The sequence below is a fragment of the Scophthalmus maximus genome, chromosome 6 (genome assembly GCF_022379125.1).
Source record: "Scophthalmus maximus strain ysfricsl-2021 chromosome 6, ASM2237912v1, whole genome shotgun sequence".
NCBI classification, from domain to species: Eukaryota; Metazoa; Chordata; class Actinopteri; order Pleuronectiformes; family Scophthalmidae; genus Scophthalmus; species Scophthalmus maximus.
Window position 1 is genome coordinate 17,907,802 of NC_061520.1, and position 27,425 is coordinate 17,935,226.

Genomic DNA, 27,425 nt, shown 5'->3' on the forward strand with positions numbered 1-27,425 from the left:
TTCAGACTGGTAACTGTCTTTGAAAGCTTTTATTAGATGAACACGCACAGATGGGACAATTTTCTTTTTTTACTATTAAAAAAAACAAAGACATTAGCATGTGGTTCTGAGTCTGTAAAATGATAAGGAAAAATAATTTAACTTGTCTCAGATGAATGTGGGAACATACTGTGGATAAAGCAGAAAGGGAGAAAGGCGGCTCAGTATGTCAGTGCCATCAATTGTCCATTTCGGGGGAGCGGGAGAGGAAATTTAGTCTGGACCCTCTTGTGCTCTCGAGTGAATACTCTACAGGAACAATGAGTAAATAAACAGTTCATATCTCCTTCACGGGCCGTGGGTCGGTCTCGAGTCATGTACGGGCAAAGGGCAGACTTTCTGTGTGATGAACACCTCGGCGAAGAGGTTCACTCCTGGTCCTTTTCCTCTCCGTGGGTAATGATGTGTACCAGGTTCTTGTAGTCCAGGTTTCCCGCCACATCCGGCGGGAAGGCAGTGAACATCTGCTCCATCTATGCAACAGAAAGCAGATATCATCAGCACCTTTATCACAGCTCATACCTCACAAACACAACATAATCGGAGTGCGTGAAAAGGGTGTGATGATTCACTGAGGGTCACGATGACGCTCCTCCCACACAATGCAATCTGCTATTATTATGACAATTAGATTAAAAAGACCATAATGTACCTCTTCGGGGGAGAATCGGTCAGCTTGTGTTGTTAGCATCTGTGTCACACTGAAAGAGGGAAAAACAATGTGAGGAGATGACGAGGCCCGACTTCACACCAGGAGGAAGTGTGCGGGTCATAATGGTCTTTACTCATGCTGGATTTGTACTGGAATAAAATGATTGCAACAACACTCAGACACAGTTATAGCTGACAACACTCCTTGCGGCAAATTTGCATGATAGAAATTGAGGCGGTGCGAGGATGGGAGAGTGTTAAACTACTTACTAATCCTTCCTCAGCACACCCTTCCCCTCGGGGTCAAAGACTTTGAATGCGTTGAGGATGGTCTCCTCGGGATCAGCACCTAAATACATAGAAAAACAGCCATAACAATTCTTGAGACATATTTAGATTCATACTGCATTCATTTCTGTTTGGATACGTGTTACCATCTTCAGCCCGTGAGCTCTTCTTACCTTTCAGCTTCTCACCGAACATGGTGAGGAAGACGGTGAAGTTGACTGGGCCTGGAGCCTCTTTGAGCATCTCATCGATCTCTTCCTGTTTCACGTTGAGACGTCCTGCGGCACAAATGTCACGCAACATGTGTTTCAGTTGCTGTATGTCAGGAGGAATACAGACTTTCATTGTTTCTTATCTAGGATCTGATTTGACAACAACAAATTTGAACCATTGAAAATGCTCTAAACAGAGCGGATATGACAAAGGTGATGACGACACACCTAGAGCTGCAAAAGTGTCTCTCAGGTCGTTCTTGTCTATGAATCCGTCTCTGTTCTGGTCCATGATAGTGAAGGCCTGAGGTCAGAGCACAGGAGAAGGTACAGAACATTGAAGTGACTCTTACATGACAGATTGCAGCTTCTCGTCAAGGCAAAAATCAAATTGCTGCCACGCTTGATTTTTAGATTTTCTTTCTCTCCTTTTGTGTACGATCTTTACAAGTATTTATAACCTGCGAGTCCCCCCCCGGGGTTTAGCCTGGCATCCAGGGCATGCCCAGCAGTTTATCTGCAGCCTAATCACTGATGACACAGTCTGGATGTCTGGGCACCACTAAGGCTCATACCAACATACCACATGCCTCAGTGCCGTGAAGACAGGGATGGGAAAAATAGACAGGTGGACATACTACAACGATGAACAATGAAAATGGAAAGACCCAGAGGGTAAGAAGTAATGGAAACCTCCGCGTGTTGAAAAAAAGAAACCCCTCGGATAATAATCCTCAAGACACTGTTGGTCGAGTTCGTACACCATCTGCAATTCCAATTCTCTGCCAAATGAACGACCAGTGAAATTTAAAGTGGTTCAGCATTTCTCACCTCTTTGAATTCCTGGATCTGGGCCTGCTCAAACATGGAGAACACATTGGAGTTGGCTCCCTCTGCTGTCCTCTTCTTGGCTTTCTTGGGGGCCTTTTGGCACAAAGACAGGAGATGAGGCAGACACTGTGTGTTAGATCAACTAAACAACATGGCAGACAAAATAAATAAAAGGGCCTACTCTCCCAAAATGAGTAGCCTGTGTAAGTCACATGAAGACAGCAACAATTTGACATATCATTACAGTATCCATGAGCAGGTCAAACACAATGAAACAAAAATGTAATTCCTCTGAAAATTAAAAAGCAGCAAGTTTCTTGTAATTTAGGATGCAGGTTTCTTGCACAGCAATGATGCATTAAATGTCTGATAAAAAAATTGAATTAAAAAAAACAACCTTTGCAGTTACTTTCCATCCAAAGATACTTTAATCTTAAAGAAAAGAAGAAAAAGCACATCCCATGCCCATCTTCGCTCCATCAAACAGCACACACACACACACACACTTACCATGGCTGAGCAGCTGGGAGGTCAGACCAACAATGATGCCAGTGAACAATGGGGAGGTTGTGGGTGGCCTTTTGTAGCCCCAACCCTCAGCTCTACTGGAAGATATTTATAAACTATGTCCTCTTTAGGAAGTGACAGGTAAATGATGCTTCATGCAGAACATACAGTGTTGCACCCCCAACCCCCCCCTCTCCCCTCGGTAGTAGCCACTCGCCCCATGTTGTCATGATTGACACTGGACAAAGAGAGTGGAATAACTGGTCGAGAATATCAAGAGCAGACTGAAGGTTGAAGCACTTAATCGCTCTAAACTGCCCCAGGGTCTCCGGACCACCCCTCTGAACTATTGACAACAATGCTATCATCACGATGAAAGCCATATTGTTAATGCAAAGATTAAAGGTATAGTATATAATGTCTCATGGACCACACTCTCATGTTTCACCTTTCTACTCCTTAGATCAGCAACTAATTTCAGAAATCTGAAAGACTCACTTTAATACAAATTATATTAAAGAATATGGAGGAAGCCTCAAGTTAGGACAAGCCTGTCCCCACCTAATGAATCATATGTAATTGGTAAAAAAAATTTGAAAAAAAAGATGAAATACATACATCATGATTAAATCATGATTTTTAAACAAAGTTCCATACAGACTAACCACTTTCACTCCAGTAGGATGGTTTAAGACTGTATGGAACTTTATATAACTTTATGTTATGTGTTGCTATTTAGACATTTGCACTTTTTAAATGTCTAAATAGCAATATTTTTTTTTTTTTAAATAATTGAATAGTTTGTGTATACTATACGCTGTTCTTAGTATGTAGCTCATGGGTAAAACATTCCGTCTAACAGATAGAGGTCTATTTGTTAAAAGTGGACTTGAAAGATCAGGATAACTTGAGCCTGTATTCAAGCACTTGGGTTTTGGGCTTGACTTTATCTACTTGGACCAACAAAAACTTCACCAACTCTTTGGTGTAACATTCTGATCTGTGCACCAATCACTCATCCCTCCAGATTCCATCAGAGGCGTCATGGAAGGCGCGTGGAACTCACCAGCTCATTAAATGTAAATTTATTGACCTGTCAAGACCGTGTTTCAGACAGTGTTAGCCTCCTTTCCCTGACAGGATGGCAAAAACAGGCCTAGTACAAAAAACTGCGTAAGCGCCATTTATTCTGGAAGGTCAGACTCACTGTCTGACCTTTCCTCCATTAGCTTCTTCTTCTCTGCTGGAGTGTGTAAGGGTGCAGGTCGCTGAAGCTACCAAGGTATCACCTGCAACTCAACTGCAAAGTGACTGAAATAGGTTTAAGGGAAATATATTAGGAGAGGCCACTCAGTCTAAAAAAAAAAATCAAAACTGATTAACTTGAGCTTTAAACTTTTAAAAGTCATGAAAGTATAGGTGGTAGAAAAAGGCCACAGGAGTTGTTGCACTTGGGTCTACCTCTTACACTACACCAGTGTGAGCGTTAAAGAGCTTGTAGTACTAATCTCAGTGATGTCAACAGCAGTAGGTGCGACATGCTCACGCGCTGACGGCGACCACGTCCTTACAATGTGCCACGTGTCTCTGCGGCATTAACAAGTCCTCGAGTGTCACTTGTTGCTCCTAGGTCAAGAAAAGTGACAGTGTGTGAAAATGAGCTGAGTAGGGGGGGGGGGGGGGGGGGGGGGGGGGAGAGAGTAGGTGACACCACGGGTGTGTGATCTATATAAAGAGGGGAGATGGTCCACTCACTGTCAAATCCCAATGCTGTTGACGGACTGACAGCAGATGTCACTGGTGTCCTCTCGCGGCATGGCGAGCACAAAGAGGTTAGAAGGAGATGAGTTCTTGTTAATTAACCAATGGTGCAGCAGCGATTGTTAAAAAAAACACTTCAGCTCTGCTCAGTTTCTGATCCAAGCAGCCGCCGCCGCAGCTACTGTGGCTGGAATGGCAGGCCACTGAGCGCTGGGATCAGACACCTATAAATAGACGAACCTCGTCTCACACAATGGATGTGGACAAATGGCCATTTCACTGGCAGACAGAGCGAGTGTTGTGGAGAAAAGCGCAGGGCAACAAAGCACAGAGCTTCAAACACGACAACGGCTTCCCTTACCGTAAAGGTTTTAATAAGGAAGAGTGTGAAGGGAAAGGTTTGAGCCTACTACTTAAATTAACACAAGCACAACATAAGAAGGAAAATCAGAAGTGAAAGACAATGCTCATAATATTTAATATTCTGTGACAAAAAATCTCTACAGGGAACGCTAATAAAACATTTGTTAGCAGACATCAATATCATATCCAGTATTAGGGCATTGTGATTCATGATAATGTGAAAAGAAATACAAATTTAAAAAAAAGAATATAATAATGAAACAAATCAGAACGGGAAACCCTTCTGTATCGAGACCAGTAGAAAACTTGTGCAATCTGTAGCAGTGGGTGCTTTCTGTTGAACAATTGTGACCAATGGATCTGTTCCATCTTTCTTGGCTTGAATACATTCAGGAAGAATTCTTGTGTCTAAAAAGAAAAATAGCGAATTCGGAAAGTTGAAGAAAAATCCTCTTACCGAGCGTCCAACTGTTGACAGACACGCTGGGCAAGTTAAAATGTGGCCTCATGTGTTGGTGTTCTAAAGACTTTACTACAAACCACAAGATTTTCAAATTAACTTATTCAGCTCAATGAGAGCTGAAATAAGTGTGGCCTGATTTGAGCCTTTCAAGTTTAGACTGTAATGTTTCGCTTGCCAAGAGTGCCTTGATAAAATACTATTTTTTTGGACATCTAATACTAATAATGATAAGAATTAACTGTGCAAATAGGTAATGGTTAAAAGAAAAGGAGAGGTTATTCACGTGCTTCATTCTTAAATTGTGGAATACAAAATATAACCCAAAATGAGGCAGAAGCAGAAGACAACACTCCGTTTCGTTTCAGATATACATATCCATGCCATTTACGAATCAGGAAAAAGTAAACCCCAAAGATTATTTTCATCTTCACTTTGAACAGTTTTGGGTTATATACAATATTAAGGGACATTGTACAAAAAGAAATGCTCAAGTACGATGCTGTAAGCTTCACACATGATCTTTTTTTTCCCTCCTTTCATATAATTTAGCACTGAGGTTTTGCCTTTGACAGATGAAGTGCAAATACAATCACTCACTTGATAAAAGACGTTTGGACATATTAAAAGAATACTCAGTAGACATTCAAGAAGACACGTGATAACTTTTTTTTCTTTAACAAAAATAGACATGGCTTCATCCAGCCTTGAAATTCCTTCTGAATATATATAAAATTATGTCTCGTCTATTTACAGTCAGATAGCATTCTGAAGGATTAGAAAGGTCCCGCTCCATCGCCGCTGGGGATTGTGGGTAGTGCAGTTTGCAAGTTTTTGTGTCAACCTATATGGGGGCAGACAAATCGTCCGGTGTGTGTGTGGCTGTAGGGGGCAGGGTTTGTTTAATTAAAATCTAATTAATTTGTGCTCCGGTCAAGTCCTGTCACATTAACCGCCAGAGTCTCGACAGAAGAGTGATTGTAATTAGCTGATAATGATTGTGTGTTGACATTTCAGCGAAGGACTGGAGACAGAAATGCTACTGGACGTTCACTGCTCGTCTGTAGCTACAGTGGACAGAGCTGAGTGTGGAAAGTTGCCACTTGTATTTACACTATTTTCTGCCATTTTCACCAGTAATCGACTTTTGAAAATATTTAGGCATTGACCTTTGAGATAACGTTGCTACGGCTGTGCTTTTCTGTTACAGTCTCTACTGCCTGGAGAAAACAAGGACTCAAGTCTTGCATTGAGAACTTGTATCGCATAATTTTTTTGATGTCGACGAAATCAAAAGACTACCTTCTCAGATGCAATTACTCACATGCGTCGCAAAAACCCCTGCTCAGATTGTAAATATGGCGTTTTTGTTGACCTTCATTGACTTATTTCTCACATTCACTCTGCTCAAACAGCTACAGTTGTTTTCCTCTTTCGGGGTTTTAAGCTTAAATGTCAGGCAAAACAGATGTGTGGCAGTGTTTCATCATGAGTTGGTTACATGCTCACTGGTTTCCCGGTTTCTTCCTTTCCCTTTTCAGAGGATTTTTTCTCTGTCCATGCTGGGTATGTGGCTCTGCTGTATCTCAAACAGATGATTGGTCCCAGACCTGGAGGACACGGTCAACACAATACAGTCAGCTACATACATACAAGAACAACGCACATTTGATGTATGCTTGTGATCAATTTAAATTGGAACTGAAACATACGCTAAAATAAGGAAAACATGACTTTCGTGACCATATATAACATTGGTCTACCAACTACATACAGCAGCTGTGGAGTAACTACATACAGAGTTTGACATTTTGGGAAATACTCCTACCTGCTTTCTTGCTGAGAGTAAGATGCGGACATCAACATCACTCTCGTGTCTGTTCATTGAATAATGCAGCAGCAGAACTGTTTAGATAATCATTAAGACAGGAAGCAGAGAGGAACAGCTGGCCTGGCTGTGTTCAAAGTAAGGAAATCCACCTACCAGCAACTCTGAAAATCACTAATTAAAATGTTTAGCAACCAGGGGAGAAACCAGCTAGTTATTCCTAGCGAGATGTATCCTTCCTCTCATCCAACTCTTAGCAAGAAAGCAAAATCCGAAAATATCACACAAATTTCAAGAATCAACTGACAAACCTTGTTAACAGAGTTTATGGGCGTGCGACCAGAGCCAGTATGGAGCCTTTGGCGCTCCTCGAATCTTCCGGGGGACCTCTCCCTTCGAACGTCCATCATCCGGCCAGGGGATCGGTCCATGCGAGGGTCTGCCATGGCCCTGCCCGGGGAGCGCTCTAACCGGGGGTCAACCATGGCCCTGCCAGGAGACCCCACAATCCGGCTCTCCAGCATCCTGCCAGGGGACTTCTCTCTCTCCAGGGGACGGCTGGGAGACTTGTCCCGTCGGAACTCTGTGCGAGCCTCTCGGTAGCGGTGAGGTGTGCCCGGATCGCTATGGACCATGGGGTTGGCTGCCAGCCTTTTAGAGATGTGCTCGTTGTAGGACGGAGGCCCACGTTTGTTAGGGCTGTTGGGGAGGAACCAAGGCATAAAGACGAGCACAGAGCATTGATAAAAGGAAAAGGGATTTTGTGCCTTGGGGCACGGGCTTCACTTGGTGCTGTGGGAATCAGGTCAGTCAGCTAATGTGGTGAGGATGGTGTACTCACAGTCGAGCTAATTTGTTGAGCTGTAGAGTATTTCTGTTCTTTACTGAACTAGATTGAACTCATCTCGCCCATTTGGTTTTCTAAATGAGAATACCGTAAATGGCTGACAAGCTGGCTTCCAACAGCCCAGTTGATAATGAGCATCAAAACGTAATAGACCAGTCTCAGAACTTAAAAGGAGGAAGTTAGTCTTTATTCAACAGTTTCTCTTCTACATTTAACTGGACACATTTTAAAAAGTGATTTAAAAAGACAAATCTTGCGATTTGTTACAGATAAAAAATGAGCTCCTCTTCCTGCAAAGAACAAAATGAAAGTTTTCGTTGTAAGAAAATCAAACATTAAGGCCAAAATTTGACAATCACCACCTGTGGATGACGACCTGTGCCCGTTCAGTGCCAGCTAGTCCCAGTGACCCTTCAACAACACCAGTGTACATGGAGTAAACAAGTGCAGTGACATGGTGTCAGCATCGCAGCGAAGACCAAGCCTCACCAAAAATTAATGAATGAATAAATAAGATGCTCAAGTAAACGGAGAAATGGTATAGACAAATAAAAATGCACATCTTTGTCTCATCTTTCACTTTAAAATCAAGATGCGTTTGTTTTGTCTGGAAGATTTGTTGTTCATATAACAAAATAATTTCCACTTGCTGCTGATTATGCAATTTAGCATTCAGTTCAGTTGCTTCAGCTAAATTACATCTTCAATTTCCATCTTCTGTATTCAAATTTTATATTAAAATACTAGTTTGTTTGAGTTGTTCCCCTAATATTGTGCAGGATAATTAAATTTCTCTTAAAGTGACTTAGAAGTAGATTGGATGCTCCAATACTGAGAAAGGAAATAAGGAAGCGTTCACATTTTGCAAAAGCAAAAATACGTAGGTCATAAGATTAAATACTGCTGACATGTAGCATTTATTGATTGATAATAAAACTTTATTTGATAATTTCAGTAGTTTATTCATTCATTCCTTGGAGCTTAGCATATGTATCTGCACATGTAATGACAATGTACGAGGGATCAGGACGTGTTGTAGTGCAGAGTGGTGATGGTGTAAAAATGTCACCAACATAAGATTCAACACACGCCATAAGATCTCACGTTTTACCAGCTACCACAAGAGAATGTGCACATGTCAGTGTGGGCTGGTGCAGTTGTGTGTGTGGTCACCTGCGCCCGGAGCCGCTACGCTGCAGGTCTACGCCCTCTTGGCTCTGGATCAGGTTGCCTTTGCAGCAGATGACCCTCAGTTTGTTCTGGTAGGACGAGGCCAGGTAGATCGCCCCAGAGGAGATGGCGGGGCCCAGGTAACGGGGGTTTGGGATATCCAGGTGTGCATATGAATGGGGCCTGGAAAGAGAAGTGAGCATCAGATATCATATCATTTAAAACAGCATAGAATGAAACAGATTATTCTTGTTTGCCTCTTCTACTTTCTCTCAACAATTTCAGCCCCACAATAAATAATGATATTGATTACTGGTGTAAATACTAATTGAGGCAAAGGTACTGAAAAAAAAGCAGAATGCAATCTTACCCAAGAGCAGCATGTCCCTGAATCTCAATAACATCCAGAGAGTTGAAGTACGTCACAAACAAGTAAGGTTCTCTGTACGCTGAAAGATAAAAAAGAAAGACAGAAGAAGAGATCAGCTTAACATCATTTACAAGAGTATACTGACCATAAACAATTAGAAAATGAATTGAAGAAATTCTGATCGACACTAACCAAATGAGAGAGGCAGGCGGCTCCATTTGATATCATCACTCCTACTCCTGCGGCCGTATGCATCCACAAACACACCAAACTCTGCAAGGAAAATATTTCAGTCATCACATAAATCTGCCTATTTGTAAACAGAAATGACAAAAATAATCTCTGGTTGGAACTAAGCAGATATTGCATTTGCACAAGAATAATTTCCTGATACTGTGTGAGAACTCTTATTACAAAGAGGGTTAAATTGGACAGAGAGAAAATAAACATCTAACCATGAAAACAGAGCAGGTATTCATCCTTCTGTGGAGCAGTGGTGACCTGGATGATGGAGATGGGGAAGCTGTGGGAGGACGCGGCGAAGACGGCAGAAGCGAGCGTCACGTCGTTTTTATCCAGGAACTCTGTGGACAGAAATCATTCAGCCCGCTCAGGTGTGAATGCGACACCAACACCCTTTTGCAGGGGATCTCAGATGGTGTCCTTCTGAGGAAGGACAGCATCTGGTAGACAAGACGTGGTATTTTAAAAAGCAATACCAATACAGATTTGGACCAGTTACCTTCCAGCACGTACTGCTTCATCTCAATCTCATAGAACTTGTTGGTGCCGATGATGATACTGTAGCCGGTGAAGTGGATACAGCTGCAGGGCTCGGACGTCTCAATCTCCTGCAAACACAAACCAAAGTTCAACAATGACACTTTGTTGAACTCCCTGAAACAAACCGGAGCATCTACTGTACGTTACAACAAAACACTGTCTTACCTTCATCATATAACATATTCTCTATCCGTCTTTAAAGCCCACCCACCTTTCTGATGCAGAATTTGTTGAGGCTTTCGTTGAGTCGCAGAATTGTAATCTTATTGGGCATAGCAGCGCAGATACAAGTCCCATTGTCAATCTGTAAAGAAGAGACAAATCTGCAATCAGGACAGCAGTAAATATCTGCAATCAGACAGCACGCCGCTACTACGCCATTACTCCGATCATTAACTCTGACTAAATAACAGCTTAACTAGAGCAATTCTGTTGGTGTAAGAAACAACAGGCTGACTCACCTTTCCGGAGGAGAAGAGGTGACATCCCTTGACTGTCTCAAAGATGAAGGGGTTGAGGTCGGGCTGAGCCGGGAGATGGGACTGTGACAAGGACTGTTTAACTTTCTTGATCTCCACCAAACACAGTGCCCTCTCCTCTCCTGGAGGAAAATATGAACAAATAATGATAATTAAAACATCGTGCACTGCTAGAGGACAATTAAAATGACTGAGGATATTGTGCCTCATCTATCCCTCATGTACCGACCAGTGATCATTAGTAGCTTATCAAGCTCCTTCAGGATCTGGATCTGGAAGACGCAGGCCAGCCCAGGAATGTGGGTCAAAGAGTTCTTTATGACGTTTAGAGCGTACAAACCCTCCTCAGACCCAACCAACACAATCTGAGGGGAAGGAAAAGGAAGATTATAAGGTTTTAACAAGTGAACATGCAGCCGTAAAGTGGACCAGTCAGAGGACTAATTAATTACTGTAGGTTCCCATCTCTCATTTTTTCCTACAACTTTTTGTTCTTGTACCTGGTCAGTGAGAGGCAGAGTGCAGTTGATGTCCAACCGGTCGTCACCCTCCAGTTTCAGCAGTGAGTTCCCCAGAAGTTTCTATTAAGACAAGAAACATAAAGAGAGACAGGGACACGGGCATGTAAAATGAACACAAATAGGAATGAAATCAGGCAACATCCAATGAAAGAGCAACTAAACAAGACCAGGGATTGAGCAAGCATATGATGCCAACGTTTGGTACTTGGCAGTTTGATACTCAGGGCTACAAACACAAATCAGTCTGTATGTTTACAGCTGTATAAGTTCCTCTCTTGGTGACCACGGCAACAACCACTGCAGGGCAACAAAAGCAATAGTGGAAAGTAGCTGAATCAAATCAGTAATGACAGGTGCTGCAGTGTGAAATTGACTGAGGGTTTACAGTGCAATAAATCTACTGTATGGCAAAAAGTATGCAGAAACAGAGCTATCCTATCCAAATACTTTGGTACAGTTTTGGTCTGGAGCAGTTTGGACTAGGTCCCTTAGTTCCCATGAAAAACTTGTAATGCCACATAATGTAATTATACTTTCGACAACACTGCACATCAAAATTAATGGCAACGGTTGAGGAGGGTCCTTTGCTGTTTTAATGCCCTGTGTATCAAGTGCAATCCTTAACAACACGTCTCTGTGTTTGGTGAGGAAGAGCTCTACTGGCCTGCACAGATCTCTGCCCTCAGCCCCATCCAACACATTTGGGTTGAACTGGAACCTGAGTGAATACCGGGCCTTATCGCCCGACATCAGTGCCCAACCTCACTAATGCTCGTGTGGCAGCATGGCATGAAGCCAGGCATAAGAATCCCAAGGAAAGATTTCTGAGAAGAGTGAGGGCTGGAATGATACTTTTAACAACCACATTTGGCTGTAAATATTCACTGGTCGACAAAAATAGTTGGAAGTGTCCTCATAACTTTAGTCATGTAGTATATTCTCCCTTAGGGGAAATAAAGAGCTGCATATTGAACATTTAAATGTCTTGTATAAAAAGGCCAGTTTTATAAACACTGAGGTACAGTTTTGAGAAAATCTGACAGTGTTTATCAGGGTCACATGGTACAGAATGCAAGAGATGACAAATCATTTTTGTCATCTCTTTTTTAAAATGGCAATAAACACACAAACACCAAAAACAGAGGTCTGCATTGTGTCATGTGTTTCAGTGAAAGGGGCTAAAGCAGCGCATGACTCTTGCAGAAGCATGCATGCCAGAACATACTTGTACTGTATGACACCAGGTCAAACGTGCACAGCAGTGTCTATTCACATCCATGCATTATGTAAATTGTATGTGGGAATTCAGCTGTAGTTTATCGGGCAGCTTTTCAGCCACCGAGTCGCGGACTGCCTTGACCTGCACCCAACAGCGTCAGTGTTGTATGCGTAGATGTGCACAGCTACTGCATTCCCGGTCAGTCGGTCAACCGAAGCCCAAATGTTCATGCAGCTACTCACTGTACCTGAACCAGAGGGGATAGGTTCTTCTGTCTTTTAGAAACACCTGCCTATAATATGATCCACACAACGGAGTTGAATGGAGATACACACGCACAGCATAAATCACATCAACAAAGACGATGACAACACACAAATAGAAGAGGTTGATGTTGAGAACATGCAGAAAGAGAAAGAAGAGGGAGGGGAATAAAAAGAAGTGAAGGCACTGGCTGATGTTTAATGGAGGCATTCAATATATTTTTAGCCAATTTTCACACCAAACATTACAGCCACCCTTGGATTAAGTTACTATCTGTGAAATGCTGTAATAAGAAAAAGGGTCTGTCTAACATCTATGATAGGCAAACTGATCCCAATCAGGCCCGACATAAGCAGGTATATATAATAGACACACAAACACAATACTTACAGCGTCAGCATCTACTTTGTCTTTGGATCCACGGCTACCAGCCACCACAGACTCCAGAACAGCCACCCAGCGCTGCTTGTCAGGGAAGCTGGGAGCCATGAAATAGAGAGACTGGCCCGGCCAGCAGGTGGTGTGGGGATGGGACTCCAGCTTCAACACATAGGGGATGTCTGTAATAGATGTACATACAAAGAAAGATGCACTGGTTGGCCATCTTGGTAATAGCTTAATTTCACAGCTGAGCAGAGGGGGTCCACATTTTGTTGTATTTTGGAAATGGATGGAAAATGACAAAATGTGTGGCTATTTAAAATGTAGGGAGAGGATGATACACAGAAATTCCCACAATAGGCCGAGTGCAGCAGGATTAGGTGTTATTGATCCGGTACCTGACTTGGCAGTGTTGATGAGCTCAGAGTTGCCAACAGCTCCATGAATAGTCACCTCTCCATCAGGCATACAGAGCTCAAACTCTTCCTCAGCCTTGACACAGTCTACAAGAAAAAACACCACATGATGGTGCATTAATCAGAATAACCAGTAATTTTCCTAAAATGTATTTTCAAATTCTATTGAATCAGTATAAATAACAGTCATTTAAAAATAGATACAGAAAAAAGTACCTACCCTCTCTGGGCTCACTGTCATAGATGGACACTTTGGTTCCATCTAGCACCACGTATTTACTCTCCCAGCCTTGCTGGCCACGCTTTGCATTTCTATGAGGGCAAACACAGATGCACAAACACAAACTTTCAATGCTGTGTATTTGACTTTAAAACACTGTTCAGAATGGCAGAGAAGGACTGAAACAGTTACCTGGGCTGCTTCATCCACCCCTCCAAGCGAACATGCCCACTGGCCTCTTTGACTTGCAGCGCAGGTGAGTTTGCCTTTTCTCGGCACAGAGCCTCTGAAAAGTGAGTGGCATACTCAGCTGGCAAACCGCAGGTGGCCGGAAGACACGGTGAGCATTTAGGATGACACAGGGTGTGGCACTCTTCAATGATAGAGAGAGAGGAGAGGGGGGGGGGGGGTGAATATCCAAAAGTTATTTTAATAGCTGCTTTTACAACGCCTATACACTTCACAATACAATCACATGTTTTTCTTTTATAAGGCTCATAACAGGGAATTTTTAATGAGAGCAAAAAAAAGGAAATTCCGATTCAATCTTCTGAGGGAGGCTATTGTAATGACCACACAACTAAAACTATTTCCAGCATCTTGTTAGGGCTGGCCAATAATTTCTTCTCTGAAATATCTTCACATTTGGTTTTCCCAGCTACAGACCTAAACAAGTGGCAGCCTGTCGTCCAAAATGCACAGTGTCCAGGCACACGGCACACTTGGCAGCCCTCATGTTGAGCCCCACAGTGAAACGATGAGGGATGTTGTGGTGCATTCTCTCCTTCACGCGACGACCGAACTCTGCAGCACAAAGAGGGAGGAAGAGGCAGGCTGAGATAGGAGTCACTGCAAACGGAATTGCAGTACCATCAACATTTTTTGACTTAAAATTAATCATTTTAGCAACAATATAATGATTTACAGTTTATTTAAGAATCATGGGGCAATTTGGATTATGAATTAATTATTTTATTTGCATGTATTAAGGCGCATGAATGTCCGAGTATTTTAAAATAGTAAATCGGAACCAGATTATGCACGCCAATGGGCATGGGGTAAATTAAAATGCTCTTGGGTGAAAAGCTACCTATCCTGCCATATGCCATCGAAATCATGACTCCGGGTAAGAGGCTTCAAAAAATAAGAAAGAAGGACGACAAACTTGACCTTTAAGAGACAAGTCTTTGGTCAAGTTACGGTTCAATTGACGAAAGGACAACAGGACAGATTTAAAGTTTGATATGAGAATATGTGTTTATGGTGTATAGGTAATGCATGTAGATGGGCTCATGCGTGTGAGAAGACAACATGGTGACTGCTAACTTACTTTCAAAGGTGACCCTCCTCTTTTCTGTGAGGAGCAAGAGGAAAGAGACAGAAAGGAGAGAGCAGTCTAACAATAGCTAGGTGAAAGTAAAGGAGCAGACAGTCGGGGGGTGCGAGTCACAAAGCAAGTTCAACGTGGTCTGGTAAGTGTTATCCAAAGTCTCTGATGAATAACACATCAAGGTGCATTTTATGATATCATAACTAGTGACATAATGGTGTTTAGAGATTCAGTTGTACATGAATACATTATTTTTGTCATGGGAGGATCCTTTTCAAATTGTTATTTTTCCCAACAGACCTTGTGAGGAGATGGGCTCTTTACGCATTTTCATGAGTCACTGAACCAGCCATAAAGCTATGATACATTTAACAAAGGTTCAGTTTCCATGGTGATCAACTTCCCTAAAAAAAAAAAGTAATTTCACTGTGTGATAGAGGAAAGTCTGGATTAAAGCCGACGCTACCTGGCTAATCCACTCTTCTTACTTTGTGAGACAGGCCCAAGCAGGATTACAATGTTAGCTGGATAAATGCACAGTAAACAGGTCGCTTTGCTTCCGTGTCCCTGGTTTAACATGTGCTCAATGGTTATCCAATTTTATTCAACTTCATAATCCTGCTTGGTGAAACAGGCCATATAAAGAACACACACATAAACACGCCACATAAACAGAATATGTGAACAGGGAGTCCCATTTGTGTTGACACAGATAGCATAAGGGTGATCACTCCTGCGGGGCGAACTACACGCCTTCAAAAGAGGACACCCGAGGTTCAAATTGAAGCTGATGAGCCGAGTGCAGCACTGAATCTACCTGGGTGTTTGTTTATTAGTTTGTGTGCATCTGCGTTTGTGCGACTTACCTTCAGGCGTGGAGGTCTCCTTACAGCGGGTGGAGGGGTTGAGCAGGCTGCTCGGGTTCGGCTGATGTTCTGGGGATTTGACAATGGCCGACATGAGGATTTGATGGCGAGCCTGTGCCGGAGTGGAAGGAGCCCCATGTTCCTGTGCTTTGAAATGAGCCGCTGAATGACCCCAAGCAAACAAAACAACCCAAAATTAGATCAGTGATATTATTTTTTGCTTCCATTACCAAAAAACTAACATTCTGAAATAAATCTCACAGGACACGGCAGGTGTAGGTAATGGGGGATGGAAGCAGGATGCTGTCATGGTAACTATTGAAAGATGACTTGGAACAGATAAGAGACAGGGGAGACAACAGGATTTGGTGTATTTTTTTTTGAAGTGACTTCTTGAGTAAAATCATCACCTCTGACTCACCAACAATTAAAAACTAAAACTTCAGACTGAAAGTTATTTTTTACAGGACTGCTTTATTTCAACCTTTTTGCCTCTCTCTATAGGATGATGACGATCCAGGGTTGACTACAGAGCAACGTCTCTGGAGGATCAAAGATTTACCATTTTGGTCCAGGACTTCACTCGCCGGGAAGATGCCATTAAGATATATGACGTAAGAGACTGTGCTAAATCTCATCCAGAAAAAAGTTCTGTGTGCCTACCCTCTTCTCTAAGGGACCGCAGCTCTATCCTCATTTTCTGCAGAGCCTCTTCCAGCTCTGCACACCTTGAACGCTCATTCTCCAAAGCAAGTTTCATGTCACCGTACTGCATGGGAACCGCTGGCTGGGCTTGTGGAGTCAGTGCCCCATTAGTTGTGGTACCGACATCCTCCCGCCGCCGCCCAAATATACCCTGTTCAGAAAGGAAATGGTGCTGAATTAATTAATAAAGATTCACAGATAATATTATACATGAGTATGACATGCAAATCTTTTACTTGAAGCCAATTATCAAGATGGTTTATAGGTGGCAATTTTTTTTCCCCCCAAACCTTCTTTTTCTTGGTGGGCTGGTCCATTTTCGCCTGGAGGAAATCAATGAGCTTGGTCTGCTGGGAGATGGTCCCCTCCATCTTCACCTTCTCATGGGAGTACACAGCCTGCAGGAAGGAAAACAGAAGCTCAGAGAAAGAAATACCTCTGGAGACAACTTTAAAAGAATTTCCCCTGGGAACACATGAATTAGATAATTACTTTGTCCTCTTGGTCTCACTGGGATACCTTGTTACTTGCCCATATCAATTGCATAACTACAATATCTAACTAGGACCCCCTTTTTCCTAGAGACCACAGTATTGTGTTAAATTTTGCAATGTGTTGCATTGGGCACCTGTATATTCTCCAGCTGATACTCCAGATCAGTCCTCTCAGTCTTGAGCATGTCGGTCTGGTCCAGGGCATCCTGGAGGCCTTGGGTCAGGCGGAAAATGTGGCTCTTCTGTAGGTCCATCTGCTGCTGCAGCTTCCCTTGCTGTTTGGACACCACAGAAACTTAAATACAGACTTTTGGAGTTGGTCACAAATATGATGACCTTAAATAAGAGGAGATGCGTCCTAAAACAGACCGAACAGATTTCCCAAAACAGTGCCATTTTGCAAAATAAAGTATTTTAAGTAAAATATCTTTAACAGCAAGGTAAAATACTCTCTCTGGTTTTACATTTTCGGGAGTAATAGGGAGCATGAATGGTTGTATTTGATTTGTACCTCTTCCATGAGCCTCTGTTTCAGTTCTCTCTCGGTCTCCAGTTTCTGCTGTAAGCTGCGGGCGTTCATCTCCAGCATGGCGTGCTTCTTCTCCAGATCATTGAGCTGTGACAACATGCGAGTGCGCATTAAAACATAACACAACACATCCACAAACACAGCCCTGATTCTATGTTTCAGAAGTAAAATTAATATTTGTTGACTGCGGCAAAGGCGAGACATTTTACGCCGTGGACTGAATATAAGGTTCATGTTAGATCATAATTAAGAATTAAGGAGCACACACGTGACTCACAGTATCAGACAGACTTTCAGCCTTTAGCCTCTGCTCCTTCAAAGCCTGCTGCAAGGCCAGTATCTCAGCTTTGTGCTCTTTGACGGCCAGTTCCACTGCCTGGCGAGACTCAGTGCTGCGCTGGTCTGCACGCAGCCTGTGAATGGCATAATGACAAGATATACATGTTAATGAATACCATGAATGACAGTGAGCTGTGAATACATTTCATGGAAAAATAACACTTCAAATTCAAAAGTGTTTATGCTTGAATCTCACCTATTCTGCTTCTCATTGTCCAGCAGTCTCTGCAAGTCCCTTGTGCGTCTCTCGGCTTGGCTTTTTTCATCCTCCAGGGCCGATCTCCAAGCCTCCCACTGCCGCTCTTTCTCCAGCAGCTCGTCGTTTAAGGACTCCAGCTCCACCACCTGCTCCTCCAACATGCTGCATGTTGTCTTCAGGGTCTCAATATTCTGGAAAGATCAACGCGCCACCAGCGTGAAAAGAACAACTTTCCATTTTTTCGTGACACCATGTGTATGTGAATTTCATTTTCAGTTACACACACAGTCTCATTGCTACAACACTAAAATGTTAGATGATGTAAATGCATTTTTGGGGGTGATCTGGAAATGAGCAACACAGCATAAAAAAATAAATATGAAAAAAGTAATTTTACATCTACCATTATGATATTCTGTAGGTATTTAGTTATTTATGTTCAAATGGTTTCAAGCTTGTCAGTGTATGTGTGTTACCTGTTTCTGGTTGTTGAGGTGCATCTCGCGGTCTGCCACCTCCCTCCTCAGCCTGTCCACCTCCTGGCTGAGCTGCAGCTGGTCCTCCCTCTCATCGGACGCCTCATCCAGTTGTTTGGAAAGGTAGAAGTTCTGGCGGTTCAACTCAGCGTTCTCCTGACTCAACTGGGTAAGCTGCTCCTCCAGGTCAGTGATCACCTGAGGCAGCACAAACAGAAAAATGTGAGCCTCGCTCATCAAAGTGAATCTGTTTCCGTTCAAAGAGCCAGGGTAAAGAAATCAAATCAGTCATGTAGTCAAGTCATAATATATGACTTTACAATTACTCTCATGAATCCAAGCAGAAATGGTGAAGTCCTTTCTATTTTGTGAAGTTAATGTCAAAAAATAATTCTGCTTTTATTTAAAAGCTGAAGGAGATTAGTTGAACGTGCTGCACTGGCACTGATGTTGTACATCTGTTATTCATGTCACCCATTTACATAAAGTAAATTTTTACCAAAAAGAGTATGGGCTTACCATTGTAAATCAAACTCTAATAAGAATAATTCATCTTTGTAAAGTATCTGTATGCACTCACAGCATATCTAGAGAAAGCCTGTGTTGTTATTAAGCTTTTCATACAAAGAATGTTTCAAACGACATTGGACATGACTGGTTTCACTGGAGGGATTTGGCAAGGAAATCAGCAGCAGCAGTAAAATAAATAATTCAAAACATTTTGAACTGTTGTGACAAATTAATACCAAATGAACGAAGAAAAGAGGGAAACTCTCCATGAAAGCCAGCTGTGTTTTCTTGCCAAAGACTTCAGTCGAGAGACTACATTTCTATATGAAAATGAACTTTTGTAGTCACGAATATCCAATTTTTCAAAGGTCACATGAAAACTTTCAATAATTTATTTTTCTGCTACAGAGAGTGGCAGCACTTACTGAGCAGCTGTCTCTCAAGGCATCAAACTTGCGCTGAATTTCGTCCCTGTGATTCTGTGAGAAACAAGAGCAAATTAATTATAAGATGACAGCATTATCTAATATAGACTGAAAACATAATTTGAACTGGATGCAGTATTCCAATTGTCTACATCTACAGGTGCCCCTGTATTTCTATGAGTTACTCTAATTGCAAACGTCTGTGTGCCTGCACTTGTGTATCATACCCTGAGGGCGGTGATCTCCTCCTCAGCCTCAGCGGTGGTCTCTTCTAGCTCGGTCTTTGCCTGCTGCAGCTGGCTCTCCAGTGCAAGACGCGCAGCCTGCAGGCTGCTAATCTGAGACTCACGCTCCTGCAGAGACAGGGTCAACTCCGACACCTGTCTCTTGATCTCCATTTTCTCTTCTTCATGCTCGAGGCCCATCTACAAGAGGACAGAACTCGTATGAGTGCGGTATGTGTATGTAAATCAGACATGAACAGATTTGTATGTGTCCTGGATGTTCAGAGTTCGGTTAACCCACTCAGAAGACCAGATGGTAGTCGTTACAGTGCATCAGGGCAATTCAGAAATTGGAGGCAATCTAAAAGCTGGTTACATTCAACAAGGGTTGGCCGGAAACCCACATTACAGCTGCAGCTGCCATTTTATAAAATGGCTGATATGAATTTGGAACCTGCAGTTAGGCGAATCAGCATCACATTGAAACTCAACTAAGAGCAAAACTGTGAAAGCACGGAGAAATTTAAAAAAGAATAGTGGAACAAAAGGCCTCTTGTAATTGGATTTAAACTGTTGTATTTGAAAAGACATAAAAATAAGATAAGGGAACCTGGAAGTGTTCTCAAACAAACAAAAAATATTTGAAACACACAAGGATGCATTTAGCTTCTCCATAGGTTTTTCACCGTTACAAAGATGCTTGTGTGCAATGGAGTGTGTTTGTAAGTGAGGGTGGAGAGAAGCTAGCAATTATTGCCAGTCTGTATATCACATCACAGTGGGGAAGAGTGTGTGGAGGTAGAGCGTTGACATCCAATCAGCAGATTGTCCATCAGTAAGGTGGTGAGACATCACACCAGGGGGTGGGAGCTCTCAAACAGGAGAGAAAACTTCTTTTAATAGAATAGGTATGTAGCTAATGGGCTTGTTGTGCATTTCTCTTTTGTACATTTAAAAACTCTGACTTTAAATGCATTATCACATATTTATATGCGACTGTCTGACTTAAGTCACATAAGACAAATAAAACAAGAACTTGGGGGATTGGGACAGTGTCAGCAGTGAGGCAGGTTGAGTATCGGATCATTGTGGTGAAGCTGAGCCAGAAGGCAAAGCACTCGTTTTACCATCTCCCTCCCTCCCGACCCTTGCCTATGGTTGTGAACTTTGGGTAGTGATGGCAAGAATGAGATTGTGGATACAAGCTGATGAGATTGGTGGAGCTGCAGTAAAGTAGAGTTGCTGTTGCTTGTGTTAAAAAGCATTCAGTTTGGGTGGTTCATGCCTCCTGGGCGCCTTCTATTGGAGGTCTTCCAGGTTCTCCCAACTAGTAGACAGCCCCAGGGAAGACCCAGAACACGGTGGAGCAATGATACATTTTATCAGGCTTGGGAATGTCTCAGAATCCCCCAGGAGGAGTTGGAAAACTCTGCTGAGAAGAAGGATGTCTGAACTTCTTTGCTTTTCCAACTGGCAGTGACCCAACCCTGGACATGTGGCCGAAAATGGATGGATTAACTTTTTTATCTTCAAATTTACTTTCAATAAAATCAATGTTAGACTTAATTGAAAAGTTTTTTCACAAGCATAGCTCTTAGACAGATGGCCGCTTACTTGGGGATACTTTAACCCCAGTCCTCCACTTTAAAGGTAAACTATCCACTGGCCATGCAACATGTCCTTTTCATTTGGTTAAACATGCTCTCTCACCTGTTGTCAACCAACGCAGATACATCCTCCCAGAGATATTAATTGAATCCTATATACACCACTAAGCCAGTAGCTGCAGCTTGTGTACAGGCTCAATTGTAATTTTGTAGAGGTGCCCTCATAGCCCTGCTGTATCTAATTAGCTCTTTATCTGAAAGGGATCTGAGCTTGGTAGCTGATCAGCTGCTTTTATCCCCTTTGTGGATTGTAATGAGGCTCCACTGCTTACTGCTTAAACTGAGGCTTTTTAACTCGGGTTTCCTGTCGCCTCACCTCCCGCAGTCTGCTCTCCAGCTCCAGTAGCCGGGTCCTCTTGGTCTGCTCCTGCTGACTCATTTTCTCCAGGTGCTCCTCCAGTTTGGCATTTTGGGCCTCCAGCTTGCCTGCCTGAGACTCCAAATAAAACTTCTGCTGCCGTAGCTCTGAGATCATCTCCTCCTGGGCTTTCCTGACAAAAAAGAGAAGAAAAAAAACCCACACACGTTTTAAATAGTTCTCTAAAGTAAAATTTAAGCCAAACAAGATGCAAACAAATTTGCAGTGTGAGCCAAAAGGTTCCCTCAAAATCTAAAATTATGATTTACTAAAGATTTCGGTATTAAACATGAGAGATGATAAACAGCCAAGACAGATCAGGCCCGGTACACAAACACGTACACTAATGAAGCAATTGCAGACTCGAAGACAGAGTCAGTGTGGGTGAGGGCACTCATGAAAGTGCAGTGTGGGCAGATGGTCTGGTTCACTCACATGTTCTTCTGGGTGTAGATGCTGCTGTTGGCGGCCAGCTTATTAGCCTCTGACAGCTCAGAGATGCGTTGCTCCAGGTTCTTCATCTTGGAATCCATAGCATTAATGGTCTGCAGGAAGAGAGAGAAACCATATTAGTGTGAAACACATCCCAACCAGCAGGCTCAAATACAGTACTCCTATATTACAATTTGATTGACAGCCAAATCCTACTAAGAATGTTGGGACTCATATTTTAACATCACGATTTAATAGGAAACAGAAATTTGTCCTCCTGTAAAATCCTATTAGATTCCATAAAGGTGTTGCCTGAATCGTCTTCTGTCAATGTCAGATGACTACCTCTAAAAGCTTCTTAACTGCTCCAATTCTACCACATTAACCAGATTAGGGCTTGGGCCCAGGCTTTATAGTGCAACACGAAGTATACTGCAATTTAATCCAACTGTACTTGCCAGTTGAACCACTATAGAAAATGAGTAAAATGAGTAAAGAAACTGTTAAAAAACATTGATAGATTCTCGGTGTCAAATTCTGAGAACAACTTCAGAGGTGAATGAAAAGGTATCATGTTTATTTACAAACCACTTTCACCCAGTGAGACTTAAATAGTACAGTGGACTTGCTTAGTATAAAGTAATTGCAGATAAAAAACATAAACTATTTTTTCTAGTGTTGCAAAAACAAATCAAAATAAATAATATATTTAACAAAATGTAATATTATACATCCCTGTTGCTCAGAATTAGTCTTAACAGAGAAAAGAAAGCATACTCGCACTAGGCTGGGTGGATACACATTTTTAAAAGCCTGCTGCTTCCTTACTGCTTTCTGTTCACTGATAAGTTTGCAGTTCTCCCTCGACTCCTCCTCTTGTTGGGCTCTTCTGGCCTCCAGACTCTCCTTGTCAGCCAGGTCTTCCTTCATCTGGGCCTCAAGGACCTTGATCAGACAGAACCAGTGAATAGAAGACTAGACAGTTGTTTTGACATATTCACATTTTGGTTGAAGTCTATAATCTGCTTCATCACAAGACACCGACTAATAAAAAAATAATTAAAAAAACACAAAAAAGGCATCTTGGCATGTTTGTAAATGTACAACCTGGAGTAGAAGCAGTAATTACAGTGGTGTCAAACCTCACAGTAAAACATTCGGCAGTTCTAATTTATATCTAACACAACCATGATTTGAATTGGCGGCGCTGACATGAATGACAATAATGAAATATATGACACATATCACTCAGTCTATAACGCTTATAAAATGTAATGCATTGTAAAGAGGGGTGTTTCTGTTGTTTGATATAAATGGGTTGGACTCTCTTCATACTGATAGTTGAACCTAAACCTCATGAATGTAGCATATATTAAAGGACTGTTTGTATATCTGGACAATATCATACATCCCCACCTTGATCTTGTCCTCATAAAGCCGCTCTTTTTGAACCAGTTGGGTTTCCATCCTCTGGGCTGTCGACTGGGCATCCCGCAGGTTGTCCTCCAGTTCCTGAAGGAAGTTAAATTGCAACGTTAACGTTGGATAGATTGAGAATAATAAATGCACTCCAAATTGCTTGTTTATGAAAAAGTAAGAAAGAAAAAAAGACCACCCTGATGTTTGGGTAAAGTAAATGTTACTGAAGACATAATCGCACAATCAACGGAGAAACAGAGTAAAAACTCAAAGAGTGTTCTAAGTCTACTCTAGAACCAAATACATAAAGACGGAAAGAAATTAAAAAACTTGCAGTGAAAAGATGAAAATCCACAAGTCGGTTGAAGCGTTGCCTGCTCATGCTGACACTAGTAAAATCACAAGACTGTTAAAATCTATATATGTACTGACACTAGTTAACTTGTAGCCATTTTTGTGAGCTCATCCAGCAGGGAGCTCTGTAAAGAGGAGTGTGTGGAGTGTGTACCTCTAAGATAACTGAGGGGGAAGACTGGAAGAGGGCTGAATGAATGAGAGAGGTGGGCAGAGGGGGGTGAAATTAGGGTTGGAGTGGGGCAGAGTATTAGTGAGTCTTATCTGCAGCTCTCTCACCAGGATCTTTTCAGCCATCTGCTGGATCTGCTGGGATTTGGTCTGAATGTCATCTTTCAGCTTATTCTCCCGTCGCTCAACCATCTCCAACCTTTTTACCTGATTCTCCAGGGTCTTCCTGCCCTCCTGCTTACACAACAAGAAAAATAACATAAAACTAACCACACAGAACATTCCTTAGTAAATTGTGTTGGGATGCCCAAATTACAAAAATATATGTATAGCAAACATTGGCACCATTTAGAGTGTTTAGTGTGGTACCTCTGTCTCTCTCAGGCGACGTTTCAAAGTGTCACTAGAGTCGCTTTTGCCTCGCAGACGCTCCAGGTCACGTTCCAGACGCTCTTTGGCCTGCCGGACATTCTGCAGCAGCTCAGTTGCTTCTGTGCTTGCTTTCACTGCCTGGGGGAGGTCGAGAGTTCAAAGGCAGTTAGTGCATCCCCAGACAAACCTCTTGTTATACTTGGGCAATTCCTTTCCCCTGAGATATTACAAAAACAGCCTCTCTAGAGTGTAAACAGAGACTCAGAGTAGGCCAATCACTGTTGATCTGCAGATGGGGTCCTTTAACTCTAAAAGTATGAGTAATGTTAATGTGAATAAAAAACATCAAATGAATTTACCTTGGACAGTTTGTCCTGGAGTTCTTGGATTTTCACCTGTTGCTCAGAATTAGTCTTAACAGAGAAAAGAAAACAAATTATTTTAGACACACAATTATAGTGTCAGTACAGCTTAAGCCATAAAAGATCTATCTGGCAGAGTAAGACCAGAAGAACTGATACCTTCTCAAGTTTAGAGAGAAGCTCCTCCACGTCAGCCTTTCCCTGCTCTTTGGCCTGAAAAATAAGCATATGTATGGTAGAAAGAAGAGAATTCTCACCCTTAGACTAGGCTTCCCTTTGCATTACATGACCTTTAAGCATCTCTGGTGCAAACATACCTTCTGGATTCTCTGCTGGTATTCCACAGCTTTCCTTTTCAGCTCCTCACTTGTTTGTCTGGAGTCTCTAAGTTCAGATTCATAGAGGTCACTGCGGCGGCGGGCAGCTGACAGGTCCTCCTCCAGCTGCCTGATGGTCACCTGCATCTCTTCCAGCTGGGCATGATACTCCTGAGGCCGTAGAAAGCACACAGTGGTCGTCAATACGGGGGGGCAGTATTCTGGCAGTAAACTGGCAGTATTCATCCAGTTAAGTTTTTGCATGTTAATAATGAATTATTCTCACATGCCTCATTGAATTGTCTAAGCATTGTGTACCGAACCAAACTGCTGAATGCATTGTGACAATTTCTACATTGAAACTTGTCCGAGCATTTCAGGGAAGAATCTGTTCACACTCAGTGTTCACACTAGAATTTTAAAATAAACTAATTTTCAATAAGTTGGTGTTGTAACTGTGTTTTTCTTAAATTAAAGTAGATCTTTCCTGGGCGGAAAAAATCAACTAGCGCTTTTATATGTTTCAGTACAACAGCAACAGCAGCAAAAGTTTGGAATCACTTGAACATAGGAACCGAGCTGTTCGTGCAGGCAGCAGATTCTGCCAGTTCTATACAGATAAAGATGTACTTCACAGATCTGCTGACACCGTTTCATTGTGCAGTGATCTATAGAAACTGCAGTGCACTGCTGCAATGACCATTTATCACTAAAAAAGCCTCAAAATCTGAGATGGCAAGTCAAGGTTTACTACTTCAAAGCTGCGGTTGGCAACTTTGCACTACATAGTGAAAAGAAAACAACTGCTTAAGTCTGTAAAAATCTTTGCAGAGACAAGATGTTACACTGACGTTGGTGTAACAGTAAAACCTTGATTAATCAATTCCAGCATATTGACAGTGAACAAGTGGAAAGAAAAATGTGATTAGTTACAAAAGGACGACTCAACCAGGTCCCGATCAAGAGGGATGGCATGTCTGCTACAGCCCAGGTTTACTTTATAACAATTGGGGCTTTTGTGTATAAATACATTTCCAATTTCAACTTTAAATTGGGATTTGAATGATGAATCTATGCTGTTTGTTATTCCCCATGGAGGAGGGCAGGCAGATCTCTTGAGTAATGATCAGAGTCTCCTTTACTTTTGTAGCTTGCAGGGATACCATCTGCGGGGATGACCTTTATGAGTACCGAGGACAAGGGGGACTCCCTTGTCAGAGGGAAAACCCTGCCTGTGTAACAGGGACACGCTGAGCAAGAGGATTATCTCACGGCTGCTTCAGTTATTCTGTTCATAGTTATGACAGTAAACATGTTATTTACGATGATAAAGACAGTATAAACAATGTGGAAAGTAGAAGAATTGTTTATAAAAATATCCAAATGCACCACATTGTTGTTGTGATAAAAAGGCAGACAGAGGATCGTGTGAATGAGAAGATTTCCATACTTGCTCTTTAATTTCCTGCAGCTTGTTGCTCTGTTCACGGATGTCATGCAGCAACTGCAAGGCCTTGTCATCCTCTCGGGAGACCTCCACACGTGCTTCCTCCAAGCTTCGCTTCAGACTCTGCAAACAAACACATACACACACATTGCTTCATTAGTGTACAAATACATATATATATATATACATACATACATACTGTACATACAAACAAACTCAAGGCCGATGTTGGTTAAAATCTGATTTTGTGGTTGAGGACAGCAACACACACACACACACACACACACACACACACACACACACACACACACACACACACACACACACACACACACACACACACACACACACACACACACACACACACACACACACACACACACACACACACACACACACACACACACACACACACACACACACACACACACACACACACGGTTATTTTGACTCACACTACACTCAGTAATGTAGGTGGCGAGGTCTTGCTCCAGGATGCCCCTCTGAGTCTCAGACGCCTTCAGCTCCACATCCTTCTGGTGGAGGACTGACTCCAGGTCAGTCATTTTACGCTGGAACCTGGAGATCTCCTGCTCCATCTGAATCCCCAAGAAAAAACAAGACAATTACCAATCCCAATGCAACTTTTCTGTTGGTTAACAAACTACAATTGAAATGGCGATCGTTTGTGTTGCATTTCATGTCTCAAATGCGACAGTGATTTAAATGGGTGAGCAGGATCCATCAGCCATAGCTTCTGATGAGAGATGATAAAATCGAACAACCTATCATGTATTTTAAAAAAAAAGTTGTAATGTT

General features: G+C 42.3%; 2 protein-coding genes across 8 annotated transcripts in view; both read right to left on the minus strand.

Annotated features, from left to right (window-relative positions):
* Positions 1-10: 10 nt before the first annotated feature.
* Positions 11-2,687, minus strand: myl2a (myosin, light chain 2a, regulatory, cardiac, slow). Its single transcript, XM_035631136.1, has 7 exons — positions 2,532-2,687; positions 2,022-2,114; positions 1,419-1,494; positions 1,152-1,256; positions 961-1,039; positions 692-740; positions 11-512 (listed from the first exon to the last, which is right to left on the minus strand). The coding sequence occupies exons 1-7, from the start codon at positions 2,532-2,534 to the stop codon at positions 408-410; spliced, it is 510 nt and encodes a 169-aa protein (XP_035487029.1). The 5' UTR covers positions 2,535-2,687; the 3' UTR covers positions 11-407.
* Positions 2,688-4,743: 2,056 nt separating this feature from the next.
* The window catches only part of cita (citron rho-interacting serine/threonine kinase a), a 35,859-nt gene continuing 13,177 nt past the window's right edge, over positions 4,744-27,425 (minus strand). Inside the window, exons 12-50 of one of the 7 annotated variants that reach the window (XM_035631120.2) lie at positions 27,062-27,205; positions 26,610-26,729; positions 25,160-25,330; positions 25,002-25,055; positions 24,840-24,893; positions 24,478-24,618; positions 24,217-24,342; positions 23,581-23,676; positions 22,993-23,109; positions 22,168-22,277; positions 21,691-21,865; positions 19,711-19,908; positions 19,484-19,537; positions 18,549-18,746; positions 18,070-18,263; positions 17,812-17,947; positions 17,517-17,621; positions 17,140-17,280; positions 16,802-16,909; positions 16,470-16,662; positions 15,807-15,968; positions 14,941-14,964; positions 14,277-14,414; positions 13,803-13,983; positions 13,611-13,702; positions 13,373-13,477; positions 12,984-13,153; positions 12,577-12,621; positions 11,090-11,170; positions 10,819-10,954; positions 10,572-10,711; positions 10,322-10,414; positions 10,070-10,178; positions 9,783-9,911; positions 9,520-9,600; positions 9,328-9,406; positions 8,961-9,140; positions 7,252-7,639; positions 4,744-6,722 (exon numbers count right to left, since the gene is read on the minus strand). In XM_035631120.2, the coding sequence (XP_035487013.1) occupies positions 6,699-6,722; positions 7,252-7,639; positions 8,961-9,140; positions 9,328-9,406; positions 9,520-9,600; positions 9,783-9,911; positions 10,070-10,178; positions 10,322-10,414; positions 10,572-10,711; positions 10,819-10,954; positions 11,090-11,170; positions 12,577-12,621; positions 12,984-13,153; positions 13,373-13,477; positions 13,611-13,702; positions 13,803-13,983; positions 14,277-14,414; positions 14,941-14,964; positions 15,807-15,968; positions 16,470-16,662; positions 16,802-16,909; positions 17,140-17,280; positions 17,517-17,621; positions 17,812-17,947; positions 18,070-18,263; positions 18,549-18,746; positions 19,484-19,537; positions 19,711-19,908; positions 21,691-21,865; positions 22,168-22,277; positions 22,993-23,109; positions 23,581-23,676; positions 24,217-24,342; positions 24,478-24,618; positions 24,840-24,893; positions 25,002-25,055; positions 25,160-25,330; positions 26,610-26,729; positions 27,062-27,205 (4,992 nt within the window). In that variant the 3' untranslated portion in view covers positions 4,744-6,698. Of the gene's footprint in view, positions 6,723-7,251; positions 7,640-8,960; positions 9,141-9,327; positions 9,407-9,519; positions 9,601-9,782; positions 9,912-10,069; positions 10,179-10,321; positions 10,415-10,571; positions 10,712-10,818; positions 10,955-11,089; positions 11,171-12,576; positions 12,622-12,983; positions 13,154-13,372; positions 13,478-13,610; positions 13,703-13,802; positions 13,984-14,276; positions 14,415-14,940; positions 14,965-15,806; positions 15,969-16,469; positions 16,663-16,801; positions 16,910-17,139; positions 17,281-17,516; positions 17,622-17,811; positions 17,948-18,069; positions 18,264-18,548; positions 18,747-19,483; positions 19,538-19,710; positions 19,909-21,690; positions 21,866-22,167; positions 22,278-22,992; positions 23,110-23,580; positions 23,677-24,216; positions 24,346-24,477; positions 24,619-24,839; positions 24,894-25,001; positions 25,056-25,159; positions 25,331-26,609; positions 26,730-27,061; positions 27,206-27,425 lie in introns of all 7 variants that reach the window. The other 6 variants (XM_035631119.2, XM_035631125.2, XM_035631121.2 and 3 more) reach the window with 6 other exon arrangements.

Excerpts from the sequence above, each read along its gene's own strand:
- myl2a (XM_035631136.1), bottom strand. Across the intron at positions 1,040-1,151 it reads GTTCGGTGAGAAGCTGAAAG|GTGCTGATCCCGAGGAGACC; the intron begins GTAAGAAGAGCT and ends CTATGTATTTAG. Across the intron at positions 741-960 it reads GGTGTGCTGAGGAAGGATTA|TGTGACACAGATGCTAACAA; the intron begins GTAAGTAGTTTA and ends TCCCTCTTTCAG.